The sequence below is a fragment of the Athene noctua genome, chromosome 1 (assembly GCF_965140245.1).
Source record: "Athene noctua chromosome 1, bAthNoc1.hap1.1, whole genome shotgun sequence".
NCBI classification, from domain to species: Eukaryota; Metazoa; Chordata; class Aves; order Strigiformes; family Strigidae; genus Athene; species Athene noctua.
The window spans coordinates 200,624,004-200,644,758 of record NC_134037.1 but is presented as its reverse complement, the minus strand read 5'-3'; the positions used below and the strand labels follow the sequence as shown (position 1 = coordinate 200,644,758).

The following is a 20,755-nucleotide window of genomic DNA, read 5'->3' as shown; positions in this document are numbered from 1 at the left end:
CTAAGAAACTTATGCTGTTTCTGATATCAGCAAGTTTGCTGTTTTGGCATCATGCTAGAGCCCCAGTGCCTCCATTTCTGACCCCTTCAAACAAAAACAAGCAGCTCAGCAATGTCTAATCCATACGTCATGTAATCCTGCTTAATACTCTACAAACTCTGGTTAATATTTGGGTAGTTTTTAAATTTAGCAAAGAACATCCTGGCCTATTTCAAAGATACCTTTGCCTTAGGTAGCGTCCCCTAGAATTATTGCCCACACTCATTTCAAAGAAGGAAAGCAAGCACTCATAAACACGTAAGAGAAATGAACAAAAGATAAAGTTAGACACCCTGGCTTAATAACATAACAAAAACATATAGTATTACAAGTCAAATGATTGAAATGGGAATGCATTATGCAAACACCAAACATACCACTCAAACAATTAAAGAGACATTCTGACTCTCTAACAACACCGCTTTGGCCCCATTTACCAGCACAAGACAGAGCCCTGCACAAGCACATATGACCGCCCACTTCCTGCACAAAAGCCTTCCACCCACCAACACAGAGCTCTTAATATATAAGTCAGTGGTCACTCCGCCAGAGAAACAGAAAATCCTTTCTTTGAGACATCGTTCGCTTTCTGCAGCATCATCTTCAAAGTGGCTCACACTGCACACACTACTAGACTAGAAGAGGTCTAAATTAAATTCTGTTATAATTCTTCAGTATACCATCCTGACTGTCCTTCCTAAGATCTTTCAGACCCTTGCTGAAGGACAAATATGTTCCTATTTTGTTTAGGCTGTCAGGCAGACAGTCTCCAATCATTAGCCTCTTGTCAACAGCGATGCTGGGGTAGATTACTAGTTCATAGTGCTTGTAATGGCAGGTGCATGGCCCTGGGGCTGCCATCTGCCAGGAAGGAAGTGTTCTCCTCTAGGATGCTGAAGAGATTGACAAATAATGTAAACAAAACACTGAACCATTCCTAATCTATGGAATCAAGCTATTGCATTACTCTTTACAATGTAGATGTTACCATCAGAGGTGGGGGCTTAGGTCTGGGGCTTGGGTTTATTTTCTTCCCTCTTAACCATTTCTGTGATTGTTTTACCAAGATAAAAAACATGCTCTAAAGTAACTTTTATTTAACCAAGACAGGCAAATCTGGATTTGAAAACAAACAAAAAAACATCCTAGTATTAAAGATGTTTATTTTGGAAAGTATTTCCCCACTATTAGCTTGAATGCATCTCTTTCCAGAGTGTATTACCCTTTACTGTGCGCTAGAGAACTAGATTTTTTTAATTACTGGTTTTGATAAACCTATACACAATTTTGGCCATCATCACTGATAAAAAAATTGAGAAGATCTGTTTTGAAAAATTTTTTTGAAAGTAAAAAAACCTGGATAGTAACAGAACTCTTTTAAATCGATTTCCAGCAGGATTTCTCATGATCAGACTGAATATCTTTCCTAAACAGTGTTAGTTTAGTGGCCCATTTTTCACCTCAGCTCCCAAGCAACAGCACAATTCCATGCAAATGTGCACGCTTTTACCAGACTAGTTGCTGTGATCATTCCTATTTTTCAGGAAAGTTATTCATTGCTGTCTAACTGGCAACACAGAGGAGATTACGCACTACTTCCATCTCTCAGTGAGCCCCAGAAGTTACTTTATGTGTTAGCACTTTAACACTCTGTGAAGTGTATTTTTTAGGTGAGCCTTTGTAAAGATGTAAGCAATCTCTGCACTCATTTCTTTGTGGTTTGGATCAGACTTGTAATACTAAGCCTTAAAAGCTTGCTTTAAATACAAACACTTACAACCCTACAACTAAGGGATTCATCCTACCTAAATTAGTGTGGAAACAATCTAAAATACAATCAAAACCAGTAATCCTGGTTTCCTGTTGTCCTGGTTTCAGCTGGGATAGAGTTAATTTTCTTCCTAGTAGCTGGTACAGTGCTGTGTTCTGGATTTAGTACGAGAATAGTGAAAATAGCATGAGCCAAAACCAGGACACCTCTGTAGCTGACAGAAATGCAGCGGTAAATTCACGCTACTTTTTAACTTGTATTTAAAAGACGTGGGAGCATTCACCCTTGCTGCTCCTCTTTACTGCTGCTGGTTCTTGAGAGCACCTGGAGGACTGACTAACTCGAGATACCCACATGCCGGATAGCTAAGGGCAGTCGAGATAAGCAAGAGTGTAAAATAACAAGAAAAGTTTTCATTTGGAAAGGCTGAAGGAGGAAAAAACAGCCTTTACAACAACTGTCAGCAAGGGGACAACTCAGATAAATTGGCTTTTCAAGGCTGCCACTCTTGACCCCCTATATACATATACATAAAAACTTTAAAAATAACTACATGCCAGACAACAGACACACAAACAAAACATATCTAAACTTTGGGGTCACTACACCTCTTCTAAAAACTCAAGGGATGATACCGATTTCCATGTGTACAGATTGCTTCTAAGCAAACACTGTAAGAAACTACAATAAAAAGAGTTGTGAAACCCTTATAATTACACACCCTAATTTATCAAATCAGTCACTATACTCACTTTAAATTGCTATTACACACACACGTTGTCAACATAACGTTAAAACTTCCACAAACTCTGCTGAAGTGTATCATGACTAATACACAACACACCTAGACACAAAGAGAAAGCATATAGACAACCAGTACAAAAGCATATTATAGCTCCACAAATTGGGAAAAAAAAAAAAAATTAAAAAATCCCAGATAGAGCCATTCCTTTATGTGTTTATTGCTTTAAAAAGAAACATATTTATGGTGCTTTAGAGAAAATCTGGTATAAACAGAAAATACCTGAATGTGCCTGTGTTGCCATTTAACTGCTGAAGAGGGAAGAAAGTTAGATTACATCCACTAACTCCAGCTTAGTTTTTCTGTGGATGCTTGCTGCTTTTCAACTTTTAAACCACTTCAGCATTCCAGTGTAATTAATGCTCTTTAAAAATAATAGTAAATCAAGTGTAAAGAAACCCATATTATTCTCTCCTTATTAAAAAAACCCAACCATCACCAACATATAAAACATGTACTAATACTCTTTCTGTTCAAACATTCCTTTATCCATTTTACTTACAAGCGAACGTTAGTCTCTGTAGCTATCTTGAAAGAAATCAAGTAATCAGAAGCAATCATCAACCTAAGCATTTCCTCTGCCTTGAGCAATGACTGTACTGGTTCATTTTAGAACAAACCCACCATTCAACTTGGTCTATAACAATTTATCTTAAATGACTCAAAGTAACCATGACATTCTTTCTAGGAGCAGTATAGCTAAACATAATTTAAAGTATAAACCAAAATAAAAGTCTAATAGATGTTACGCATTTTAATACTCTATCTGCTTGTAAAAAGCTGACATCCGTATAATCACCATAATTTAAAATATCAAAGGCTGCATTTTAATCTTAGATAACTTCAATTTACATTTTGAGTTTTGTGAGTGGCACTGCTAGGTTCAGACCTAACCATTTGGGTTTGGTTGGCTGTGAAGTGTAATTTGAAAGACAAGATGTGAATTTCTAGAGGTTGTAAAAGAAGACCTCAAATTTTTAATTCTAAGCATAAGAGGTTAAAAAGAAAAATCAAACTATATAAGGTATTAAAAGTAGTTCAGTTCCTTCTGCTGTTAATTTTTATGTTCTCACAGAACTTACCAGTAAGAGAAACTACTAGAACTAATTTATTCAGAAAAACTTTAGAAGATGTACAGATTTATAACACAGCATATAGTTCTTACAATACTTTTAAGAAGTCATTTTAAAATGAATACAAGTTTTGTTAATGAAACAATTAAACATTCTCATGCTGCTCCGAGAACCAAGACTTTATGGCAGTTGGCATATTAGAGGGGGAAAAAACCACCTTCATAACATAACTCATTGTGCAAAGTAATCCCAAAGAAAAAGGAAACAAGGATTATGTCTTCAAGAATTTAAAATGCCATTAGAAAGACACAGAAAGATATTTCTTAAGATAGGCTTTTTATTGTTTAGGTGAAATCATAAAACCCTCACAAAAGTAAAAGCTAATTGACAAGGCGGGGGAGGGGGGGGGTCATTATTATCAAAAATCACCTCATTACGATCTTAAGTAGATGCATTACAGATGATGACTTCTTTAAATAAATCAAGACAAAAGAAACTAACACAGGAGGAAAACAACCCTCGGGTTTTTTTGCACCATTACACATAGTATCTGTTCAATTTTAGAAAACTAGACCAGCTACTAGAAACATTTACAAGTTACAGAGCATTCTGTTAATGGAAAAAGGAAACAAAATTAAAGACAACCCACCCAAGTCTGGTGTTTTCAATTAAGCAAAATTCCCTATTACACACCCACTAAATTTAATGGGAATTTTACTTAAGAATTTCATGATTACACACAAAGGGTAAAATCTTAACTCCACCGAAATAGAGACAAAACTCCCATTTGACTTTAATAGAACTAAGATCCACCATAAAAAGGTCACATAATTATTGAGTGCAATCTGTCATAAATATACTGGAATAAATAATTTACACTATATGAGAAAAAATGAGTGTTACGTATCTCCATAAATAATGAAAACCATACACAGTTCATATGTTTTTAAGCAAAAAAGCAGTTATAATTTAAGAACAAAAGGCTAAGTATCAGCAAGTAACAAGTTTTAACCAACTAGTAACAGTTTTATTTACACAAAAGATGAAGGCAAGTGTTTCTCCAATTCTTAAATATTTGCACACTTTTAGAACACAGAAAAACTAAATGAACCAATAATTTCAAGCAACCTTTAACCTTTTAATTTTTGTTTTGACAGCAGCTGTGGATGCACTCACTTGCTCTTGCCACGACAAGATCATATGGACAGTGATTTCCAAATGCACAGCACTCCCTACAGCAGAGGCAAGTTACTGATAGCAGAGACACAAGCTACACGTGAAAACCAGCCACCTTTAAATGATATGAATAATTTCCCTTAAAACACTTATCCACACAAAAACACATCTACTGCTACAGACCTTAAGGAAGATTTCAAATTGGGTTTTTTAAAATGTATTTTACACAAATCAAAATAGTAGTTTACTGAGAAGGCAATTATAAGGAGCTTGGTTGTATATCCTGTATCGCTGAGATTCTCCTGTTCTAAGTATTAAGTATATGTGGAATCTCCATTGTTTTAAAGTTGCTAGAAACCTATCTTGGTTTTTGAAGAGGTTTTTAAGGAGTAAAGCTTCTCACTTTAAAATAAAATTTGAAAAAAGTGCAAACAACTACGTAAACAATGCTGATTATATATAAGCTGTCTCTTGTGCAAACCATTAATTTTTACAAAATTAGATTCTCTCAAATCTACCTGAATTACTACTGTGTTAAAATAATCTTGCTTATGCTCAAAATACAATTTTCTTTAAATTGCATATGTGTTTCTCTGTAAACCACAAAATTCTTAGTAGTCTCCCAAATCACAATGTTTGAAATTCAGATACACTGGCAAAATACTTGGTGATTTTTTAAACAGTGGCAGAAGTTCTTCCGTAAACAAACTTCGGTGTGAAATCCCAATGAAAACCAAAAGAGAAAGTGGGAAATTTGCAGAAGTTAACGACTTGATTCGACTTACACCTACAAAGTTGTCTGCGATATATTTCTCCTTTACCACGCCATGACTTTTCCAGTTTGCCTGCCCCAAGTGTAACTAACCTGAAATCCCATTTTTGGTACCTAACTCTCCACACTGCTGTGCGATGATGCTTGTGTGAAGTTTTTCCTTACCACCTTGGCCTGATGTTGGCTACATTAATCCCCGAGCCCCACAGCCCACCCCGCTGGCATGCAGGCATCTGAGGGAAGCAGGGTGGTGGTGAAGACAGCCTTGCCTCCTACAGAAAGAGTAAATCTCAGCGAGCTTCCCCGCACCACTTGTCAATGTGGGTTGTGTTTAAAAGCTTAGGGGAAAGAGGAAAAATAAATACGCATGCAGATTAAACATTAAAATAAGGTAAGGCTATGACCACCCTTTGACAAATACAGAGCAGAACTGAACCCTCTCCTCCGTACGCCGTGTACCAAATGAACACGGCTGTGTTTATTGTATTATTCCTTTGTTTACTGGATAGGAAGGACAGCAGTCGGTTCCCCCTGCTTATCTGACCAGCCGACTCTTTCATTCCTGCTTTTCGCCCGGATGGTGGCCGCGCTTCCATCCACTCCAGGTTTTCTCGGTAACTGGTGCCCGCTCCGCTCCCCTCCCCTCCCCCCCTCCCCCCCCCCCCGCCCCTTCTTTAGGGTCAGCAGTTTGGTGAACATAGTGGAAATAGCTCTTTCCCAACATGGGGCTTGGTTTGCAGTTGGGGCTGTAGGTGGCTCAAGAAAAACTCTGCATTTTTTGTGAAAAAGCAGTTTGCAAAGACAGGGGCACGATAGTTTGTAGGTGCCCAGGAGCGCAGTCCCAGTGCTGGACAAGGAGAGGGAACTGCAGCATCCACAACGGTCTAGGTCAAGCCACAGGGATCCTGAAAATGACCCCAGCAAAACGAAAAGCAACAAATAAGGCTCTGCCCTCAACCCTTCCAGTCATTCAGAATAAGCGTTCATCCTTTCAAACTCTGACATTTCATTCAACAATCCTCTCGTCTTAATTAGGTTCAAAGCTTGCTCTGCAAACGGTGGATCTCTCATCTTTTCCATCTTCCTGTACTTCCTATCAAAAGAGAAAATATTTCTTCTTCAAAATCAGCTAGCTACTAAGAAAACAGAAGAAAAAAAAAACTGCAGGTGGTTCTTACAAACTGTCGATGTTTGCTTATCACTGATGACCTCTATCAGCACTGTGAATACAGAAGCTATACCTATTCACCTCCAAGCAACTACTTTTACATGGTATGTCATTTCACCTAGCTAGACCCATAAACATGTATTACAGCTCTGCATGCATACGGGTTTAAAGTACCATGTCTTGCATAAATTCAGGAGCAAAGAGAATCCCTACGGTGTCTCACCATTAACTTTTAATCCTTGACAGACTGGCTGTTCTGTGCCCTCCTCAACCAGCCCCCACTTGTGTACAAACTCTCACTCGCTAAGAGGAGGCAGGCTGCTGTTTTTTGGGGGGTGGTGGAGGGGTGGCATTTCTTTGTGTTTTGTTGTTTTTTGGTTTTGGTTTTTTTTTTTAAAAAAAAAAACAAACCCAAAACAGCTTAACTAGCACCTCAACAAAGAAACAGCTACGTAATTAAAACCTGAATTCTCTCTCACCCTAAGTTTCAGATTTCTTCGGTTTGCTTTTGTCTTTGAACACCGAGCATTTGCAATCCGTATAAAAGCAAGCCAACCAACGGGTCATTCACACTGGGACTGAGTCACCAGCTGGAACATAGTTACACACCACCATAGATAGGGTGGGCCTTTAAGCGATATGTGCGATATAACATTCAACAACTCACGCATATAGTGACTTCTGGAAATTTTATTTTTTTTTAAATTCACATTCCATGCTCACCATGATTTAATGTTAAACTTTTGCAAGAGATAAGGTATTTAAAAATGAAGATATTAAATTTATCCTTCTCATTTTGGTATGATTGACCTTCCTAGCTAGGGAGCCAAGGATTTTTTTGTGATCTGATGTCCTTAGTCCAAGAATCCTGGTTTTTAACTAAATCATTTTACATTTTTAAATAGTATGTAGAAGCTGCATTAACAAACTATTTTGGTCACATTTTCCAAACACTTTCCAAGATCTTACATAAGGAAACTGAAGTACAGCCCAAACACAGTAACTGTGTAAACATTAGCTTCTACTGGGGTACCCAGAAGCATATACAGTCATAATAATGACACAGTAGAATTCAAACATGAAGAAATAGCCCCAAAATAAACTTTTCCTCATCCAAAGAGCCAGCAAGTTCTTCCAAGACTGTTTATTACAGGACATGTTGGGGGGGGAAAGAGATTTTAAGAAAGAGAGGAAGAATACTGCTCTAGCAAACAAAACACGACCCCGCGGTAAGAAACAAACACTGAGCACAAACACGCATGGCAGGCACTGTCAAACGTAGCTACTCACCTTTCACAGCACTTGCTTCTTTCAGGTTGTGAGACAGAAAGTCTATGCTGGCATAGGCGCTCATCTCCACTCCGTTGACGCCCCCGTTCAGGACGTGCCTGGCTTTTGACCTGGCTTTGTCACAGTTTGCCAGGGTCCCGTCCACCACGTCGATGGCGATGTAGTTGAGGCCATTCTGGAAGCCAGCCGAGGTCTCGCGGCACATGGGGCTGCTACCCTGCTCCTCCTCCAGGCCTTCGCTTTTCCTGAGGGACACGTTCTCCACCGAGGCCGAGTTGTGCCGTTTGGGGTTGTGTGCGAAGGAGGGGGACACGGGGGTCACAGTGGTGGTGGAAGAGAAAGTTTCCGAGCTGTGCCTCCTGCGCCCCTGGGGATCCGCCCGAATGACCTTGGCCCCCCGGTTTGGGTCTGGGGGAGGGCTGGAGAGAATGAAAGCCTCCACCCCAGAGAGGGTGAGCCTCTTCACCCCAGCTGTGGGGCTGTTGACACGGGCACTTTCTGGTTTCTGAACGATGGGTTGGGGTGGGGTGGTGGCCATGCCAAAGGTCATCTCGGTGTAATCCCCACCATCGGACGGGCTGGACGAACAAGCCACCCCCACAGCCGCCTTCAGGTAGCGCCCATCTGGCTGGCTGGTGCTGGAGGAAGAGCCTGGTGAGAGCGCTTCCAGGGAGCCCACCGAGACCGTGCCAGACTGGGAGGGCGACTGCGACCCAAAGTCAATGTTCATGTAGTCAGAGAGAGGGGAGCGCCTCTGCCCTGTGCCTGAGCCCAGGGAGGAGGCTGGGCTGTCGGCGGGCAGCGAGGGGGGAGAATAGACGGCAGCATCCCCGAAGTCGATGTTGATGTATTCGCCAGGGCTCTTGGGCTCCGGCGGCAGAGGGTGCTCGTTCATGCTGGGCAGCATCGTCCGCAAGGTCTCCAAAGAGAGGCGGCTGGGCCGGGCAGCCCGCTGGCACCGCTGGCTCAGGAAACTCTCGGTCCGGCTGTGCCGCAGGGGCGAAGGCACCGTGTGGCTGGAGGGGGCAAAGGTGCCGGCGGGCGACTGGCCCGCTCCGCACACTGCCTCCTCCGGGATCATCCTACCCGGGGAGTTCATGAAGACGTACTGGTCGCTGTCCTTCCCCAGGCCCTGACTCTTGTAGGAGCGGGGTAAGGAGCTGTAGGAATAGCAGCCGGGCTTGGGGGGCTCGCTGGACCCGTGCCCCGAAGGGGCAAAAAAGAAGTCCGGGGGGGTGAGGGAGGGAGCCTGGGGCCCGTGCTGGGGGTCCCGAGGGGACATATTGATATAGTCGCCGTTACTCAGCCTCCCGTCCGAGCTCTCCACGGACAGCTTGGAGCCGCACCACATCCGCATGTAGCCGCTATCGTCGGGGGAGCTCTCCCCGGGTGAGCTGGTCTTGTAGCTGCTCCCGTTCCCGGGGGACCCGCCACTCACCCCCGCCCGGGGCCGCAGGATCTGTTTGGGGGCGGACACGCTGGTGGGGCTCATGGGCATGTAGTCATCGCTGCCCCGGCTTCCCTGTCCTAAGGCTGCGGCCACGCCGGGGGTCATGGGCATGTAGCCGTCATCATCTCCCCCTCCTCCTCCTCCTCCCCCCCCTCCTCCCCCCCCTGCCGGCGGCCCCAGGTTGGTGCTGCTGCTGCCGGAGCTGCGGTGGGAGCCGATCTCGATGTCCCCGTAGTCCTCGGGGTAGGGGGTGTAGGTCACTTTGGGGGATGCCCCGGCTTGGCAGGAGGGGAAGAGGCGGCCGGCGCTGCCGGCGAAGGTGGCCCGCATCAGCGTGTACTCGTCGAGGGAGGCGGAGGAGACCTGCGGCGGGGCGGGCCGCTGCCGGCACGGGGTGGTCAGGGAGTAGGTCCGCTTCCGATGGCCCCTCTCGGCCGCGGAGTCGGGGCAGGGCCGGTAGCAGAGGCGGCCGCTCGGAGGCCGCTCCATCGCCATGTAGCCGTAGAGGTCGGTGCCGCCCCCGGGGTCCCGCACCGGGGGGGTCTCGGCCACCGACTCGGGGGTGTTGCTGCGGTTGCTGGCGGTGGAGGAGGAGGAGAAGGGCCGCAGGTCGCCGCCCGGGCTGGAGCCGTACTCGTCGAAGGACATGAAGCCGGCGTCGCTGGGGGAGCCGGAGACGGAGGCGCTGCCGCTGGACGGGCGCTGCGGGTGATGGGGGTGGGCAGGCTCGGAGCCGAGGCCGCTACTGGAGGAGAGGCTGATGGGGCTGGTGGCGGAGGGGGGCGAGTGGGAGGCAGGCATGGACATGGAGCGGCTGCTCTGGAGGCCGCCGCTGGCCAGCACCGGCAGCATCTTCCCCGCCTGCCGTCCCCCGCCGCTGCTAAGGGTGTGCGAGCGGCTGAGGGGGGTCCGCACGGGGCCCGGGCTCATGGGGCTGCCGGCCACCGAGCCCACCCGGCAGCCGTCGCCCTCGCTGGCCGTCCGCACCCGGCACGGCGTGCACTTGGTGCCGGCGGCGGCGGCGAGGCTGTCGGTGCGGGAGCGGCGGAGGAGGCCGGTCTGGCTGGGAGGCAGGTTGACCAGGTGGTGGTGGCGGCGGCCGGGCACGGTGATGGGGTGGGTGGCAGAGGCGCCGCCGCCGGGCCCGGCGGCCCCCCCGGAGGAGGAGGAGGAGGAGGACTGGCTCTTGCTGCGGGGCCGGAACTCGGACAGCTCCTTCAGCGCCTTCATGGCCTCCAGGATGGTCTCGTGGATGTTCTGGGCCACCACCGAGTCGTCCGCCTGCATCCAGAGCTCGCCGGGGCCGGTGGCCGCCGAGCGCCCCACCTCGATGAAGAAGAAGCTATCGGAGTGGCCGCAGCGGCGGATGTTCATCAGCTGCAGCGTGACCGAAGGCAGCTCGCAGTTGAGGCGCACGAAGCCGATGGTGCGGGCCGAAAGGCAGAGCCGGTGGACGCCGGTGAGGTTTTTGCTCTGCCCCAAGCCCTTGGGCTTCAGCGTCACCTGCCAGACCTCCCGGTAGGCAGCGGCGGCCGGTGTGATCAGCCCGTAGTTGAGGTCCTCGCCGGCGGCGGCCAGGGAGGCGGCGGCCGCGCTGCAGGAGGCGGAGAAGGGGGAGGCGAGGTGGCGGTGGGGGGACCCCAGGCAGGCCGCCTTGCCCTCGTTGAGCAGGTCGGTGAGAGCCCGGTACCAGCCCTCCTGCTCCTGCTCGTTCTCGGCCGCCACGGCGAAGTACTCGTCCTTGGTGTAGAGGGCAATGAGGTACTTGTGCTTGGCGTCCGCCCGCTTGTTGATGTTGAGGCAGGAGTCCAGGGCGATCACCCGCTTGGGCGCCCCGGACTTGTTCCTCCATTTCTTCTCGCTCTCGTAGTACTCCAACCGGGCGCCCCCCGCGCCCGCCGCCGTCTCCTCCCCGCCGCCCGGTCCCCGCAGTACGAAGAAGCGCTTGTGACCGTGCTTCTGCTTGCGCAGGTACCCGCACTTCCTCACGCCCTGGTTGTTGTTGTTGTTGTTGTTCAGGTTGGGGCCGGGAGGGGAGCTCAGGGGGGGCAGCAGCCCCAGCACGGCGGGGCTCGCCATCCCCGACCCCACGGCGGGAGCGCCGCCCGGCTCCTCTCGCTGCCGCCGCCGCGCGGGGCTGGAGGGCCGAGCGCCGCGGGAAAAAGAGCGGGAGAGGGAAGCAAGCTGGAAAAATAAAGTTATTCCTTCGCGGGAAGAGCGCGGCCACCCGGAGCCGGAGCGAGGTCCTCCGCCGTCGCTCCTAGGCAGCGGGTGCTACCGGCGGCCGCCCGGCGTCCTCCCCGGCTCGGCTACCGGAGGCGGCGCCGCTGCCGCTCCCCGGCCGGTGCTGCTGCTGCTGCTGCTGCCGCCGCGGCTGCTGCCGGCGCCGGCGGGAGTTTCGCCGTAAGTAACACATCGCGCACCGAGTGCCCCAACTAAAGAGCAAAACAACACGTGACCGCCGCCTTACCGAGACGCTCACACACCGAGACGGGGCGGGGCGCGGCCGCCGCCGGCACCGCCCCGCATTGGCCGCCGCGCTACGCGACGGGCGGCTCCGCTAGCCAATGGGACGGCGGGGCGGGCCCTCGAGTGCGAGGCGGCGACGCGCCGTTGGGCGGCGGGAGCCTCGCCCCCCCACCCTCCCGCCCCGCCGCCGAGGGCGCGTTCCCGCCCACAGCCTCCGGCCCCCCTAGAGCGCAGCGGGGCCCGCTTTCCCCCGCCTCCCCCCCCCCCCCCCCCCCCCCCGGCCGCCGCTCCCCGCGCACACAGCCCGGAGCGCGCCGGGGGGCGCGGGCGCGGCGGGCAGCGCCGGTGGGCACGGCGGCCCCCGGCGCTGGTCCTCATCATCCGCCGGCGGGCGGAACACGGCGGGGGGGGCACCGGCGTAGCCGGCCGCGGCCATCAGGTGCTGCCGACCCGCCGGCCCCCCTCCCGCGGAGCGAAGCTTCCGGCCGCGCGTGTGCGCCCGCCTGCCCCCGCGCACCCCCGCACACGCGTGTGTGCGTCAGCTTTCCGCACGCACGCACGGCGGCTCCCCCCGCCCCGCCGCCGTACTCGCGCTCCTCCACCTGGTGTGTCAGCCCGCGCCCACGCGGCACAGCGTGCGTGGCCGCCCCCGCGCTACCCCCCTTTCCCCCCCGCGCCACCGTTTCGCTCCCTCTCCCCGAAACACTCGCGGTGTCGCCGCTCCCGGGGGGGCCCCGCTGCTCCCGCCCCCCGCCGCGGCTATTTACGTGCGGCAAGGAAATGCCACCTAGGGATGGTGGGGGGCACTGTTACTTGGCTTTAATTAAATAAATTAATTTATCCTGGCGCTTCGCGTTAGCGGTGAATAAGAGCAGCGTCCGCGTCTCCTCTGGAAACCAACCGGCCCCGCCGGGGGATGACAGCGCGGCGAGGCAACTAAGGAACGAGCAGCAGGGGGGGGACGGGACACACACGACACACCCGGCACCCGGCTCCGTCGCCACCCGCGCTCCTGTACGCGGCGTGCGGATTCTCCGCGGGTCCCTCCCGCGGGGCGAGGGGCCGAGGTGCCTCTCTCGTTGACCGAGGATCCGCGCGTTATTCCGCGGGCCGGCCGTGCGCGGGGATCAATGGGCGTCTTCCTCTCCGGGCCGCCGGAGGGAGGTGAATGGCGGCGGGCGGGGAAGGGGCCCCGGCCGGGGTGGGCGGTGGGAGGGGCGGGGGGCTCGCCAGTCCCCTTTTTCGTGTGTGCGGGGGGAGCGCGGGGGGCCCGGGAGGGGGCTGCGGGGCCAGGGTGCCCGCCTGCCGCCCCCCCGGTGTGGGCAGTCGCGGCTCCTCCTCACGAAGCGCTGAGCGCGGCGTGGCGCGGGGAGCGCAGTAATGACAACAAAAATCGGGGGGTGGAGGGGGAAGGCTGCGCTCAAAACGTCCAGCCCGGGCTGTTTCTAATCACAGCTACATCCCCCCTCCCGCCCCGACAGCGGCGGGGGAAGCCGCCCCCCGCCCCCCCCCCAGCTTCGCAAATGCCCGGGAGGAGAAGCGAGGTCAGGGTCACCCGCGCATCCGTCCGCGCTGCCCGTTCCCGCCCCGCGGGGCCGTCGGGACGCGCGTTTGTTTGTCGGCCTGCGACGAAGCTGAAGCAGCCAGGTTTGCGTGTAAAACCGCGGAGAAAAAAAAAAAAAAAAGTAAAAAGACGAAAGTGATGCTCCAGCTGCCGCCGTGGCGGGGGCCGGGCCGTGTTGCCGGCGCAGCCGTCCGCATCCCGCATGTAACCGGCTCCGCTCCCTCCTGCCCGAAATTCTCCGTGGTTTGGGTCATAATAACCTATTCAGAAATCAACAGCTGTAACTGGGCGGGAAGGGGGGGGGGGGGGGGGGCGGGAGGCGATTGGAAAAGACCACTGTAAATACCGGTACGCTGCAATAAAGCAGATTTTGAGTAAGGACCTGTCCCTTCGTCTTACAGGGAAGTATTAGCATTTACATACAAGGTAGTAATTACCTAAGGCGTTTGGGGGGGCGTTTTTTTGGTTTTTGTTTGTTTGTTTGTTTAGTTAGTTGTTGGGTTTTTTTTTTTTACAAAGGGGGGCGTGGAGGGAGAGAAGTAATCGGAGATCTGAGGCACCAACCTCTCTGCAGGAGCAAGAAAAGAGTGCCTGGAACATGCAGCGATTCAGTGCGTAACCTTGGGCAAGTTACCTGTGACCTTTCTGAACCTGTGCGCCTCCTCGCAGAAAACGTTGCTTACAATCTTTACAATCTTGATAATGTTCTTTGATTCCTGTATCTGGAAAAAGGCACAGAATCGGTAACACTAAATTTATTTTACGCGTAATGATTGCGTAACAGAACTCAGTGAGGAAAATTTCATGTGAAAACGTGGGAATAGTTGGTGTTCTGTCTATAACTGTAATGGGCCAGACTATCTGCCGTACTCACACTACTGAAGACATAACGGGAGTTTGTTACCTGAACAATTTCTTGCCACTCTGGGTGATCTGGGCCCATAAACACTAAGAGGAGCCCTTGTCTGGAAACCCCTTGGATTTTTCCAGACAGTTATGAAATACACTTGGTGACCTTGAGCAAGCATTCTGGGGTCTGACATGTAAAAAGGATGAATATTAATTCATCTACTGGATATTTCCATGTATGTTATTCTTGATTGCATTTGATGTACCGACTGTAGCAGCAGAACTAAGTTTGCAAACAATTTCTATGACAAAGGTATTAGGATAGATTAGAATTCAAGGTTGAAGTTTATGCTTTTTATTTCTCTATTGGCATTGATACAAGGAGCTGCTTTAGCAGTTCATTTTTAGCCGCAGCCAATTCATAACAAGTATTATTTTTCCCATAGTTATGCTTGGAGTTTGTTTATTAATGTATAACTGGTACAGAACACGAGTGGGACTCAGGTGTGGGTAAAATTCAGGTTAAAAGGTACTATTGTTTCATGACCAACACTCTAGAATGAATGACCTCAGTTTACATAGGTGATCTGTCTAATTCAGAACTCCTCTGAATTGCTTTTCAAAACTATATCCCTTCTGGAAAATTTCCCTAGTCATTTCAATGTAATTACAGGGACATTTAATTAAAATAAATGCACTACCACCACTCATCCATCCCACCTCTCAGCTACAGGTCACTGTTTCTGCAGGCTGGCATGTCTCAGGCTTCAGCTATTCCTATGTGTTGTGTAGCATATTAGCTTTCATTCTGAAATAAGTAGGTTTTCAGTGGTACAGTGGGTTGTGAATTTGAACAGTTGAAGCATAGCACATGCTGTCTTATTCCACCAAGTAATTTCAGGCAGAACATAGGGGTGGACAAATAGGGACAGCAGCATCTTCATTAAATGCAATAGATTTGCTGGAGGATGTTTGCTTAAATCATCTCTGTAGAATAATTCCATCACGATGAAAGAAAGAATGATCACATTTTACCTCTCCCATTCCTTTTCTTCTGTCATATCACCCTGCCTCATCTCTATTTCACCACATTTATCTTCTGTTTTGAGGTCTCTGCTGGGAATGCTTTGCTAATATACAAAGTAGACCAACAAAACAGTGCTAATATTAGCATCTTTTCTGTCTGCTAAACTATGCTTTTGCCAGCATACCTTGATTCAGCAATCTCCTTTTCCCCCCAAGAAGAATGAACTGTGCTGGGTAATGGTCAGATTTATCAAAATATACTATGTGTGTGGCATTTACCATCAGTTATGTCGGTCATAAGATGCTACCTCCGTCCACCCTAAACTGGCAGAGACATGCCTAGAAAATTATATACCTTGCTTATGAAAATGATTAAGTTTAATCTAGATAGAGCAAATACAATTTTGCTGGCACAGAGGCTTACTGATTTCACATTTCCATGGTCCATGCTTCAAGTACTTGGAGTTCCTCAGCTATATGTAAAAAAAAAAAAAAAAAAAAAAAAAAAAGTGTGATTATTTAATTTATGTATAAATGTATTTTACCTCCATGTTTTTGGTTATTCAACTATATGGATGGAAGATAAACAGTAGCCAGCAACAGTGTGTTTTGCAGCAATGAACTTCTCAAGCCATCAGTGAATTTTGCTTGGGAAGACTGTTTGCCTGAATAGTAGTTAAATGGTCAGATAAAAGGAGTACCTCCAGGGGTATGCAACTGGTTTTAGTTACATGTGGATGCTTGATTTTACAAGTCCAGCACGTGCAGGGTCCAGCTGTTGTTTTGTTTTGTTTTGTTTTGTTTTCCTCACATTAGGGAGTTTGGGGCACCAGGCCCTATGAATATGTAGCTATATTTAAATACTATCCAAAGTCCCAGCCAGGCTACTTATAAAACACTTCCTGAGAGGCTGGATGCATGAGTAGGTTGAATTTCAAAATTTGTCACATCCTTTAAAATTACATTTTTGTTTGTTCTTAGTCTAAATCTCATTTTGAAATATCTTTCAATTTCAGGACAAGGAGCCAGAGTTGAAAGAGATGTGCTTGATGTTTGGCTTGGCTGTTGCCTTCTACCTGTTGCCAGGATCACAGAGCAACAGGTAGTGCAGCCATGGGAAAAAGTGTAGAGAAAGATTATGTGCGTCAGCAACACTTTCTTACACTATCAAGAGTACAGTTACGTGTTCCAACAAAATAGAGTGATTTATATTTTGATGTCCTTGAACTTCTACATAAACAGGTGAAGTCAGTTTATTCCCTTGTACATTTATTTGCATACTTCTGATACAGTGTCATTCTGGTTATACATTTCATAACCTTACTCTAAGAGGACATGAACTCCTATCAACTTCTTTCTCTCTAACCTTTGACTGCTAATGTACAATGACTCTGGTACTACCCAGTTGGGAAGTCTGTGTTAGAAGGGAGGACAGGCCATCTTTCCAGATAGTTTCATAAAATAGTTTGTTGATACTACTATCTAGTAACTCTCACCAGCATGTTTTATTCCTCTATAGCCAGAGTAGTGCTAAAGGATGCAGTTGCCCTACCCTTTTAAACCGGGGCTACAAATCTTCTGTGGTTTTTTTTTTTTTTTTTTTTCCTCCTGGTCCCATGAAAACAATTATAGGTGGCTTTGTATGTGAGGGAAAGATACTCCGAAATTGTAGACTCTGAAAATACTTATTTCTTAAGTAAAGATCACTTGCCTGAGTAAATACTGCACCATAGATTTTCAGAGAATTCTGGGTTAAATAAATAGGGGTTACAGTTATGCAACTTTGTGAATATTCAGTAATTCCTGAAGCTTATACTATTTATACTATTATTAGTTGTTTTAAATATATATATAATGAAACAATATCAACCTTTTTAGCTTGTACATTGAAAGATAAGAGGGGAATAAAGCCGAGGAAAATCTGGAGCATGCCTTATCTTCAGTTTAGTCTTTTTTGACAGAGTTGGATAATTTTCTGCATTTAGGGAATTTCTTCCTCAAAATTTGTATTTCAAGTGGCAGGTTCAGATCCCTGCAGTCCATAAGCAGGTCGGTACCTTGCGAGTATTTTAGAGAAAACCCTGAGCAAAGTTCCTGTGGTCTGAACAGGGAGACAGTTCTTTCCCTGACAGGTGTGCTCCAGAAAAGGCCGTTTTGGAAACACGCCTCGATTCAGCAGCGTGTCCCCAGGCGGGCCGGTGCCCGGGCCAGGCGGGGGGTTCCTCGGGTCTGCCCGCGCAGGCGGGGCGGGGAGCCCCCGGGACCACCGCCCGGTGGGCTCCGCGCCTTCGCCGTCTCCCGTGGAAATCACCTCCCGGGGGTGGGGGGGACACACCAGCTCCTGCCCCGCTCCCGCCCCTCTGCTGCCGGTGCGAAAATTACGCACTGGGGGCTGAGATGCGTCAGCGCGTCGCAATCGCCAGGATTTTTTTCCCGGAACATCTTTTTTTGTCGGTTGCGGGTTTTATTTTGGTTTGGGTTTGAGTGCCCGTCCCCCACCCCACCCCGTTCCCGCCTCCCAAACGCATCGGTGCTGCCCCCCGCCGGCAGCGCCGCGACCGCTGCGGCCTGCGGGGAGCGGGGGGGGGCCGGGGCCTGCGGGGAGCGGCGGGACCGGGGCCGCCCGTGCGGGCTGCCGGGGCCTGCCCGCCGCCCCACCCGGCTGCCGGGGCCTGCGGGAGGACCGGGGCCTGCGGGGAGCGGCGGTAACGGGGGCGGCTGCGGCCGAGCAGGCGCCAGGGGGAGGCGAAGGTGCGGAGAGTGGGAGAAGCTGCGGTCCCCGCCGCCCCTCAAGCGCGCCCCAGAGAGGCGGGTGTCAACAAATGGGTTTTAAATGATGGGGGTTTGGGGAGGGGGGCGGGGGGATGCTGTCTTTCATTCCTTCTGGAGTGATCGCCAATCTTAAAAAATACTGTTGTTTGTTTAAAAGAAAAAAGCCTGATAGAATATAACAGATCCCGGTTTAGGAAAAAAAAAATAAAAAGATTCATGAAACACTAGAGCCAAATATTTTCAAGCAATAGTTGAAGTCTATAGCCCTCTTGCGTATCAGAAGAACGGTAAATATCTAAGAATCACTGAAAACAATGCCCTCTTTTTTTTTTTTTTTTTTTTAAGAGATTTTGTAATGTACCTTTCCGACTTGCATGCATAGCCAAGATCTAGGGTCCTCCAGGGTATTTCTGTTCAAGAAGAGACTGATGATAGAAGTCAGTATTTCTTTGATGCAATATTTACAGAAAATTTACAAAGGCCTATTTGCCCAAACACAATAGGACTCCAACGAGGGGGTTTTCTGTGCTCTGCTTTTTTCAATTCAGTTTCTTTCCAGGTAGCATTCTGTTTGAAAATCTGTTTACTTCTTTGCCTTGGCAGGTTACTCCAGCCGCTTTCTGTTTGTTTCATACTGCTCTTGGAGGCTGTTTCCCAGCAAAACAATCCCAGGCATTCAGCTTTCCCCTCTGCCCTACAATTCATTTGGCTATTTGTCTTTGTTTCAGATGGCCTTTGCATCTGCTTTAGGTAGTAACTCTTTTTCTTCTAGCATTTTCTTTTTTAAAAACAAAAAACAAAAACCAAACCAAAACAAACCCCAAACCAACCAACCAAACAAAAAAAACCCAACAACTTCAGAAGGGAGCCTGACTTCCTCTGTCATTTATCTTGACATCAGGATAATTTTCCTAACAGCAGGGGTAATGCAGTCTTGGAGTAGATTGTCAAGGGATTTTTATAGAGTCCCCATCACTGGAACATTTTAAGCTGCACAAATATTTATCGGGAATGGCACAAGTACAGTTGTCCTGACTTAGGGCAGTGTGATAGTTTAGATGATCTCGTGTTTACTTCCAGTCCTGTTTTATTGGATTTCTACGATATATGCACCTTATAAATAGCCCCAGGATTATTACTGCTGAAAGGGTAAAAACATCCTTGTCTCTCTCTTTTTTTTTTTTTTTTTTTTGTGTCTTTTCTTTTTCTGTCTACTTATTTGGCTGTGAAAAAGAAAGACTATAAAACTAGAATTATGAATTGTCGATTACTCTTAGTGTTTGAGATAAGCTATTGGTACAATTCTTACTCGTGCAAGACATTTGCTGGTCTAATTTCTGCATGCACAAGACCACCAGGGAGATAAAGAGACATTTGGGGGAAATAGAGTCACTACAGAGGAAAATCTTGCCTACTTTTTTTCAATAAACCCCTTCAGTGGAAGTTTTATGTGAATAAAATGAGGAAGGCTTGCCCTCAGAATGGTCTGACTGCTTTCAAGGAGAATTATCATCTATCTGCATTATTTAGACAGGGTCTGGGAAACTCAGTGCAGCCTCAGGCTCCCATTGTGCTAGACATTGTGTAGATGAGTAATTAATGGTGGACCTCCTGTTTTCTTTAATGTATATATTGTACATGTACAATGAATGGAGGAAGATTGCCGATGTGGGGAGTCAAATGGGAGAAAGGCAATTCTGCAGTCCCATGAGCGGTGTGGCTGACAAGCAGCCGCTTCAGCTTGCCAGTTGCCTAACTGATGGACACTGCAGGCATGCTCAGCATTTAAAGGAGAACTGAAAAGTGTCAACCTTTCATATTTTGGTGGGCTCATATGCATGGGGAAAGCACAAAAGGCAACATGTGTGCTGATGGAAGAGGTGGACTATCTTCAATTTATTTTTGGAAGCATATTTTTTCTGATGTACAGCTTAGGTGCAACTATTAATTTCAGAAAGATTAAGCATCACAACAAGATGAATACAAAACTGCTGGCACTAGGAATTTTTGCAGTTTCATGTGCCTACAAGAGAGGTTGAATAAAACCTTCTCCCAGTCGGTGGGCATCACGGCTTAAACACCACACCGAGTGGTGCAGGCTCTGTCATGGATGGTTGGATTGTGGGGCAGGAGTGGGTGTCTTCGAGATCCTTGTTGTAGCAAGAACTACTGTGATGGGAGGCACAGTAGTCTCCCATTTGTATATAAATAATAATAACTTGCTAAAAAAAATTACTGTCAAGTAATTTCCACAAAAAGCAAAGAAAAGATTCAGGCATGTTCTCCTGAGTGCTCATGGACACAAACCAAAATGGTCACTTAATGTTAATAAAATATTCATGTGAACATTAGATTTTCATTACTGAAGTGGGAGGCCACAAAATCAGATACAAGTGAAGAGTGTGCTTTCAGATAAACTGCTGATTAAGCAAAGGAACAGCATTTGTAACGAGAGAATGCGGTAGTCATGGCAAATTAACATGTTTTTAATTTAATTTGTTGCATTTAATCATACAATAAGGAAGTGTTTCTGG

At 48.3% G+C, this 20,755-nt stretch overlaps 1 protein-coding gene across 2 annotated transcripts in view; it reads right to left on the bottom strand.

The window, feature by feature from the left end:
• The window catches only part of IRS2 (insulin receptor substrate 2), a 32,712-nt gene extending 20,509 nt beyond the window's left edge, over positions 1-12,203 (bottom strand). The window contains exons 1-2 of one of the 2 annotated variants that reach the window (XM_074910433.1): positions 8,092-12,203; positions 6,310-6,726 (exon numbers count right to left, since the gene is read on the bottom strand). In XM_074910433.1, the coding sequence (XP_074766534.1) occupies positions 6,701-6,726; positions 8,092-11,620 (3,555 nt within the window). In that variant the 5' untranslated portion in view covers positions 11,621-12,203 and the 3' untranslated portion in view covers positions 6,310-6,700. Of the gene's footprint in view, positions 1-6,309; positions 6,727-8,091 lie in introns of those variants that run through there. The other variant, XM_074910444.1, reaches the window with a different exon arrangement.
• Between the last annotated feature and the right edge of the window lie 8,552 nt (positions 12,204-20,755).